Source organism: Lycium barbarum, chromosome 6 (genome assembly GCF_019175385.1).
Source record: "Lycium barbarum isolate Lr01 chromosome 6, ASM1917538v2, whole genome shotgun sequence".
Taxonomy (NCBI): domain Eukaryota; kingdom Viridiplantae; phylum Streptophyta; class Magnoliopsida; order Solanales; family Solanaceae; genus Lycium; species Lycium barbarum.
The window spans coordinates 108636343-108645539 of NC_083342.1; the positions used below are offsets into that span (position 1 = coordinate 108636343).

Consider the following 9197-nt stretch of genomic DNA (forward strand, 5'->3'; position numbering starts at 1 on the left):
TTTAGGATGTTGGGATTCAGTTCTAAACCTAAAATTATAGGATTAGTTTCCCTAGACTAACTTGGACCATTTATTTATGTTATTGAATAGATTGAGGCTATTGGAGATTGTTTGAAGAGTATTTTGCATTTCAAGAGAGACTGTGTTTTGATTATAAGGCAAGTGAGACTTAAACTCTTAGTTTGCTTGCTTTTCATAAAAAGCATATGTTTTGTGTTGTATGTATGCATTTAAACCATTTAGTTCCTGTGAGTGAGCAAGCATGATCTAAATTGGGTAATTTCAAGTGTCTAAAGTAATGACCGTATGAATCCTTTAGCGTAATTCCGCTTAAGTAGATACTTGCTATAGATTTAAAGTTTAGAATTGGTATTGATTGAATGTTTGTTCCACTTCATCATATCTTCAGAGAGACATACTCTGACAGGCCCTATTGGGTTTGGTTGGAGGTAGATGCAAGAATTTTAAGTGATCCGGGTAAAATGTGGGTAAATAATGCCCACTCCGGAAGATGGGGTAAGACATGGACAAATACATACCGTGTCCCATGAGCATAGATTCATATTCAGTGTATTTCGAGGTAGGTGCAAGAATTATAAGTGACCCAGGTAAGATGTGGGTAAATAATACCCACTCCGGAAGACGGGGTATACGTAAGACATGGACAAATATGTATCGTGTCCCGTGAGCATAGATTCAGATTCAGTGTATTTCAAGGTAGATGCCAGAATTATAAGTGACTCGAGTAAGATGTGGGTAAATAATGCCCACTCCGGAAGACGGGGTAAAACATGGACAAATATGTATTGTGTCCGTGAGCATGATTCAGATTCAGTGCATTTCATGTCTTGCTTGTTTATGCTTCATGATTTCAGCTTCAGCTTCAGTTCTTGTATATATTTAATATTCTTGTACTGTTTAAGTGCTTTTATGCATTATCAGTGATTCCAAAGACTTGCCCCAGGGGTAAGCTGAGAGTGTCGATGATCTTGCTAGGTATTTTAGACTCACGCTTGTTGATATTTGTATGTGTGCAGGTGTGGTTAACGGCGACCAGGTAGCCGATACTTGATCATTCTAGCTTACTTCAGTCCAGTTCAGTCGAGGTGAGCCACCATTAGATCATGGTGCCTTCTTCTTCTTTAGTTGACTTAGTAGTATTCTGAGCTATGTCTCGTACTTTTATATTCAGCCTAGTAGTTTCATGACTTAGACATTTTACGGGGTTTTTGGGCAAACTCAGTATTTGTATTTCGCTTCCGCACTTTTCTTTATATTATGAGAGACATTGGACATTATTCATTTAGAAGCTCGTCTGGTGCCCTGTCACGGCCTGAGTGTCAGATTTGGGTCGTGACACTATACGACTCTGAACATCTGATATGATATAACTGACTAGTCTATGAAACCTCTGACATGAGTCTGACTGCTAAGCTATTTACCGGGACAAGGCCTCCGGCATACCTTAACTGCAAAACTAACATGAAATATAAATACTGACTAAACTCTGAATAAGATGGGGCTCACTAAAAAGCTGATACGAGTAGTGTCCTAACGAGTTGATCCGTCATCCTGTAAATCTGCATCGTGAAATGTAGGTCCCCGGGCAAATAAAGGGGGACATCAGTACATTTGAATTGTACTGGTATGTAAAGCAACTGAATGGAATAAGCATGACACATGGAAATACTAGAACTGAAACTGTATCTATAAGCTGAACATGAACCTGAGTATCATCTGACATATATATATATATATATATATATATATATGTGTGTGTGTGTGTGTGTGTGTGTGTGTGTGTGTGTGTGTGTATAAAACAAGGGTAAAAGCATTTATAGTTGGGAGAGCATTAATATAACCGACAACCTGAATCACCAGTGGATACGTGGAGTCTGGTACCTGGCCCGATCAGCATATCAATCTCATACCTTGCCAGGGGTATGAGACATAAACATGACATGAAAGGATCCAACCAATAAAACATGAAGGAATCGTCCTAACTGGGCAGAGCAATCCTTATCCTACGGTAGCAAGCGTAGTTTCAGGCTATCTGAGCCTTCTTGGTAATTTGTGCAACTCCCAAAAACATGAACATGAAAATATGTGGCATCTGAGCCCATGATTTTCTTAAACACGAGTTATAGACATGAATTGTAAGTATAATATAACATGAATACATAATTACATAACATACTTGTATGAAAACATGGAAACATGCAGGATTTTCATGAAAATAAGCATAATAGTTCATATCTTGCATTTAAGAACCATGGAATGCAAAGTATGAGTTTTCATGGATTATGGACAGATTCTCAATAACCAAAATGGAATATCAAGAACACAATAACGAATTATTAATACAAACATGGTATATCATGATACATATACTTAAGGTTATCATGAACATATCTAGAACCCTAGTTTTTGGTGAACTTTCATATAATCATGGAAGAATGTGGCGTGGGGAAGAATAATGATGTTTCCACACGTAGATAGAAACCTTAATACCTTAATCTCTCCACAATACCTGATAAAGTTCGTGTCTTGAAGAAGAAATCCAAAAGCCTGAATCTTATCCCTTAAATTCGGGTTTTCTTGGAAATCCTAGGTTAGGAACAATGATTTCCTTATTAGATTACATGAATACATGTTAGAATTGACTTGGAATGGCTTACCTTAATGTCTTGGATTGATGGGAGAAGAGGAATTTCGTTCTAGTGCTTAAAGGAATGAAAAATAGAATTAGAAGACTAAGCTGGTGTATTTATACTTAACTGCGTCTGGAGAATTAATGACCATAAATACAGTTCGTATTTTGAGATACGGTCCGTATTTATGGACCGTATATTCTCATGGAACAAAAACATAATGTAGGGGTGATTTTCTCACTAAATACGGTCCATATATACGGACCGTATATTTGGTCGTTATTTAGTCATGGCAATTTCCAGTGAGCCCACTTCTCTGCGACCATTCAGAAATGGCCATAGAACTTTGTATGAATATCCTTTTGAGCTCCATAATATACCGTTAGAAAGATATTTCAAAGGACTACAACTTTCATTAAGGAAATTTTCCCAAATTCCCAATTAATAAAGGGGTTATAGTCTCTTGAAGTAATACCTTCTGCAAACTCACTTGAAAACATGCTCCGTAGAGTGGCTTCCGACTTTGCTTTGTCCAAAGACTCTTCTTATGACTTGATTAGTTTTCAAAACACTTCCTATACTCCTCATATTAGTTCTATTATACCCCCGTCTTACGAGTCGAAGTCTAGCCCGAATGCACGAGGTGTTACAGATTAATGAGATGATCTATAGACACACAAATAACTGAAGTTTTTTAGACCACAAGTTTTAAAACTCTTTTTCTTTCTTAAACTTCGTGTCACTCAAATACCTTTACATAAATTTAGACGCAAGAAATATTATTTATAAATAATAAATTTCAAAAGTCCCTAAACATAGTTGATAATAAAAACTATTATTTACAATAACTAACATATTATTTACAAACAACATATACGCAGGGTAGCCCGGTACACAAAGCATTCTGAATTAGCAGGGTCTGGAGAAGGACCGCACCCCAAAGGATGTGATGTAAACAACCTACTCTAATGCAAGAATTAGTGGCTGCTTCGACGGCTCAAACTTGTGACCTATAGGTCACACGGAGATAACTTTACTGTTGCTTCAAGACTTCCCTTCACGAACGACATATACAGAAAAGTTTCTCTATGCATGAAATTCCTAAATACAACAAATTTTTCTTACAATAGTTATATGTTCGCGCGGATAAATTTACTAGTATAGAGATATGGGTAAGTGATTAAGGCCAAGGAATGCTTAAATGTAAAGAAAGATATAAATGAGAGCATTACGTAAATGCTTGAAGATAGATAGAAGGTAGTAGTAAAATGAACAAAATTACGTGATTGATGGTAGAAATAAATAAAAAGAGATAACGACGGGCTATTAAATGCTTAAATGTAAAGAAGATATAAACGAAAGCAGTACGTAAATGCTTGAATATAGATAAAAGTTAGTAGTAAAATGAACCAAATTAAATCACGTGATTGATAATGGAATTAAATAACAAGAGATAATGATGGGTTGTTAGATTAAATGTAAAGAAAGACATGGACGAAATCGATACGTAAATGCTTGAAGATAGATATAAGATAGTAGTAAAATGAACAAAATCATGTGATTGATAATGGAATAAAATAACAATGGATAATGATGGGTTGTTAGAGGCTTAAATGTAAAGAAAGATATAAACGAAAGCGATACGTAAATGAAGATAGGTAGTAGTAAATTTGTCATGTGCCCACTTTGGCTCAAATTAGGACATCTCTACTCTCAAGTCTCAACCACCTTCAATTGCATGAGTCGCACTCTCAATTTTTGAGTTTTGACATATATTTTAGTTCGAGTTTCAAGTGATTATATCAAATAAGAGAAAATCGAGTCCTCAAAAAAGAGGGAGAGGATTGAGTCGTGAAATTAAGATGAAACTTATGTTGTTTAACTTTGTTTTCATTATTTAATAATATTTACACACATATATAGATAATGGATAATATATTAAAAAAATCCTGATGGAAATTGGGAAGTTCAAGATGAAATCAACGTCATACTTTTGTTCTACAAGAAACTAAACATTTTGAATTCCCAGATTTTCCTCCAAACCCAATTCCCAAAGAAGAACTGGATCTCGTTTTCAAACCCCTCTGTAGACTTTAATTTCTCATGCACATGATGAACATTGCACATTATATCTTAGTATTCCTCATTTATTTAGTTCTGACAACATTTACTCTCCTGTCTAACCTCGTTAATTTCTTCCCAATTCATCCAAGGACCACCCCTCCAAAGCTAATAACTTTCTTCGTTCATTTTCAGCTACACATAAGTCATAACAACTCACACACAAAAAAAAAAATAAAAAAATGTCCATATCTAACTCACCTGTAGATTCTTCAATTAGCCTGGGATACGGTATCGCCATTGCCATTGGCATATTAATTCTCATTTCACTCATCATATTTGCTTCCTATGCTTGTCTTCGTTTCAAATTAGCTGGAAATTTTAGTACACCTTCGTCATCTTCCAATGTGACTAATAATAGTTACATTTATAGCTACTTCCTCGGATTGGATCGACCTGTGATAGAGTCATTCCCTAAAGTAGTGTTAGGTGAAAGCAAGAGATTGCCTAGCCCCATTAGTGATTCAAGTACATGTGCTATATGCTTGTGTGAATATTGTGCTAAGGATTCAGTTCGTTGTATACCAGAATGTCATCACTGTTTCCACGTGCATTGTGTCGATGAATGGTTGAGGAAGAGTGGGACTTGTCCGATTTGTAGAAGCTCTCCTGCTTCTCCATTAACGCCGCCTGCGGCCACTACTTCTCTTGCGCAATTGGCTTATTATCAGAGATGATGTTGCGGCGGTGTTAATGGAGTACGTTAGAATTTGTATAGAAGTTCTTCTTTTGAATTCACTCTTTCTTAGTTTTCTTATTAGTATTACAATTTGTGTGGAATGATCTGGTTTTCAAGTTTTGTGTAGAAAATTTTAATTTCTCATTGCTAGTTTCCAGGTCCACCTTTTTATCTTTGGCTTTGGTGTATACTTAACACAAGCATTAAGTCAAGAGTAGCAATACTGAATTTCAAAAGTATTATGGAGGCTACAATAGTTAGATGGTCTATTGGGAACGGGCTCTACCTGCAAAAGGTAGGGAAAAGGTCTGCATACACACTATCTTCTCCAAATCCACTTGTGGAATTACACTTGTATGTTGTTGTAATAGAGGTTACAACAACATACCCAGTATATTCCCACCAGGTAGGTCTGGGGAAGGTACAGTGTACGCAGGGACCTTGCCCTTACCTTGTGAAGGTGGAGATGCTGTTTTCGATAGACCCTCCGCTCAAGATAGGGAGGGAGGCTGTAACAAAGGTTTCAATCTACATAAATCTATTTTATGAGGAATAGAAGATTGAGTAAGAATATACGTGATCAATAGCAGAGGCGGAGCCAGAATTTGAAGCTTGTGGGTTCGGATTTCTAATTCTTCAAAGTTACTGGTTCTAAATTAATAATTTGTACATATTTGACAAAAAAATTAATATAAATATATAGTTCAGACCAAAGCTATTGGGTTCGGCCGAACCCACGCTCGAAGGGCTAGCTCCGCCCCTGATTAATAGTACATGGATTAAAATATCTCAAATGTCCATTACAACTTTCATCCATTAAACAATCTTTACTAAACAATAGCAAACAAAACAGATATTCTGCATTATACAAGAAATACTACTCATATACTAATCCTTATTACAATCAACGCATTATTAATTCATGCAGTACTAATCTTCACATTATCATTCATGCATAACTTATCTTTGAACCAAACTGACCAAATTGGAAGCAAACTTAATAGTTTCTTAATTCAACGGACTGTGAAGGTAAGCCCTGAGCCTCCTAATTTTTCTTCCATAACATTAGTAAGTCTCTCAAACATGGAAGGGGTAAAATAATTCACCCAATCTCCAATCTCAGCTTTCCTGAACAAATCTCTGTTTTCATAGTTTGAAATTGCTCCTTTCCCTTTCTTATTCACTTGTAAATCTTTCATGTTCTGGAAACTACAAAGACTTGATATATCTTCAATCATTCCTCCCTTTTCCTCTTCCTCTGTAAAAGGAAACCCCAAAAACTCAGCTAATTTCTTCAATTGGCCACACATATCTACTTTCATGTCTTCATATTTCAAGAACAAGACTTTATCTGGCCTTTCTAAGCTTTCTTTCCAGTAACCCAACATATGTTCCCAGTAAGGACCAAACCCTATAACTCCCCTGCAATACAAATCAAATGCTTCCTCAAAAGGAAGAGGGCTCAGAGATTCAGGCCTGATTTTGCCAAGGTAGTGCCAAATTGAAACAAAGGTATCAAAAGGGTTCCTGCAAATGTACACAATTTTGCAATTTGTGGTATTAACTGAATCAGGTAGTGCCACGAAAGGGACGTGGGTGGCAACAAGTCGTGGAGAAGAAAGCAGGGAAAGATCAGGGAGGCGATTACAATCGGCGTAAAGTTTGTATTCTAGGAAAGGTACAAGTTCATGAGGATTCTGAGTGAGCAAAGGATGATGAAGGTTCTTTGGTTGAACACTGAATTTGTTCCGGTTTACGATGGCGAATGTGAGTGCTTTTAGCCAAGTGGTGCCCGATTTTGGTATGCTGGCAAGGATAAGGTCACTATCTTGAGCTTTAAAGTGATTTTGTGTCGAAATTATGGCTCGGATTTCTTGGGGTTGACACCAAAAGCCTTGAAATAGGAAGAGATTGGGTGTTCTCCAGCCTTTTTCTTTGGGAAGAGAAGTGAGAAACTCATCAAGCTCTTCACTGAGAGTTTCTTCTTGTTTTGGTTTTCCATTCTTGGATTGGGTTTTGAGGAGAGAGGTGATATATGTCATTTTTTGAGTGTTGCTTAGCTGATCAGTGAGTGATGGGAAGGATTTGATTTGCATCAGAAAGTTAGAGCCTCGCAATTATAAATAGCAAAAGTAGTCCTCACTCTTTGTTCTCAACGTGATATGCATGAAAAACATGGCAGACTGGGAAACCGAAAAAACTACAGGAGCAGGGGTTGTTGGAGTCGTGTTCAGCCTTTTGGATACAAAATCTATCTTTGTTAGGAATGTTTTGCCTCTAGTGTGTGACTTTTCGGCGCGTGAATTCAAATCAAAATGTTGAAATAATAATTTAAAATTGTAGAAAATTAAATTTGATTAGGATTCAGTTTTTTAATTCATGTCCAGTTAGGATTTATAGTCAAATTAATATATGAATAGGCTTTCCTGTTTTGAGTTAAAGTAGGTTTCATATAGTATTATAGGGATAAGGCATCAATACCCCCCTCACCTAGTAGCGTTTTTGCTACGACACACCTTACCTAATGTTTGGTCCTATCACCCCCCTAAACTATTTAAAACCGTAATTTTTTACCCCCTAAACGCTGATGTCCACTCTCATATGGTAGAGAGTGACATACACTCTCCTTGCCAGATGTGCATTTATTTATTTTCTTTTTTAAAAAAAAATTCAGCTTACGTGTCAATTTTCAAGAATAAAAAAATAAAAAACTGATTTTCTTTTAAAAAATTTATTTTTAAAACCCGTTTTTAAAAAAAAAAAAAAAAAAAAAAAAAACTAAAAACGCGAATTAAAAAATTGAATTTTCTTAAAAAAAATATTTTTCAAACCCGTTTTTAAAAAAAAAAAAAAAAAACTGCAAACGCGAATTAAAAAACTGATTTTTCTTTTAAAAAATTTATTTTTAAAACCCATTTTAAAAAAAAAAAAAAAAAAAACTGAAAACGCGAATTAAAAAATTGAATTTTCTTTAAAAAAATAAATTTAAAACCCTTTTTTTAAAAAATAAATTGAAATTTTGATTTTTTTTAAAACCCATATGTTTTTTGAAAAAAAAAAAACTGAAAACACGAATTAAAAAACTGATTTTTCTTTTAAAAAATTTATTTTTAAAACCCGTTTTTTTAAAAAAAAAAAAAACTGAAAACTCGAATTAAAAAACTGAATTTCTTTAAAAAAAAAAATTTAAAACCCTTTTTTTAAAAAAAAATTGAATTTTTTTTTAAAAACCCATATGTTTTTTTTAAAAAAAAAAAAAAAAAAAAAACTGAAAACATGAATTTTTTTAAAAATATGGAAAGCTTGATTATTTTTTTTTTAAATGTCTTAAAAGATCTTGATTTTCATGATTTCATTTTCTTAGGACACTTTTATTTTTCAAATAAAAAAAGTGTTTTTCTTGTCAAAATTTGAAAAAAAAAACTGATTTTTTATAAAATTTTGGAAAAAATAATTATTTTTTTAAAATGTGGAAAACCCATTTTTAAAACTAAATTTGGAAAACTACATTTATTTTCATATTTTAAAAAAAAATACAGATTTTTAAGAAAAAAATTAAGTTTTTCCGTTTTTTATGTTTCTCACTCTCTCAAAGAGAGTAAAACACACTCTCCTTGCCACGTCAGCGTTTAGAGGGTAAAATATTACGGTTTTAAATAGTTTAGGGGGGTGATAGGACCAAACATTAGGTAAGGTGTGTCGTAGCAAAAACGCTACTAGGTGATGGGGGTAATGATGCCTTATCC

The 9197-nt window shown here is 34.5% G+C and overlaps 2 protein-coding genes across 2 annotated transcripts; one reads left to right on the plus strand and one right to left on the minus strand.

The window, feature by feature from the left end:
* The first annotated feature begins 4954 nt into the window (after nt 1–4954).
* On the plus strand, nt 4955–5449 carry LOC132644360 (putative RING-H2 finger protein ATL69). Its single transcript, XM_060360956.1, has one exon. It carries the CDS (start codon nt 4955–4957, stop codon nt 5447–5449), a length of 495 nt encoding a protein of 164 aa, XP_060216939.1.
* A 798-nt stretch (nt 5450–6247) lies between these two features.
* Nucleotides 6248–7698, minus strand: LOC132645357 (cytosolic sulfotransferase 14). Its single transcript, XM_060362305.1, has one exon. The coding sequence runs from the start codon at nt 7545–7547 to the stop codon at nt 6465–6467; it is 1083 nt and encodes a 360-aa protein (XP_060218288.1). The 5' UTR covers nt 7548–7698; the 3' UTR covers nt 6248–6464.
* Between the last annotated feature and the right edge of the window lie 1499 nt (nt 7699–9197).

What these genes read in the sequence shown, in the direction of transcription:
- LOC132645357 (XM_060362305.1), bottom strand. Translation starts at nt 7,547, where the DNA reads ATGCAAATCAAATCCTTCCCATCACTCACTGATCAGCTAAGCAACACT.
- LOC132644360 (XM_060360956.1), top strand. Translation starts at nt 4,955, where the DNA reads ATGTCCATATCTAACTCACCTGTAGATTCTTCAATTAGCCTGGGATAC.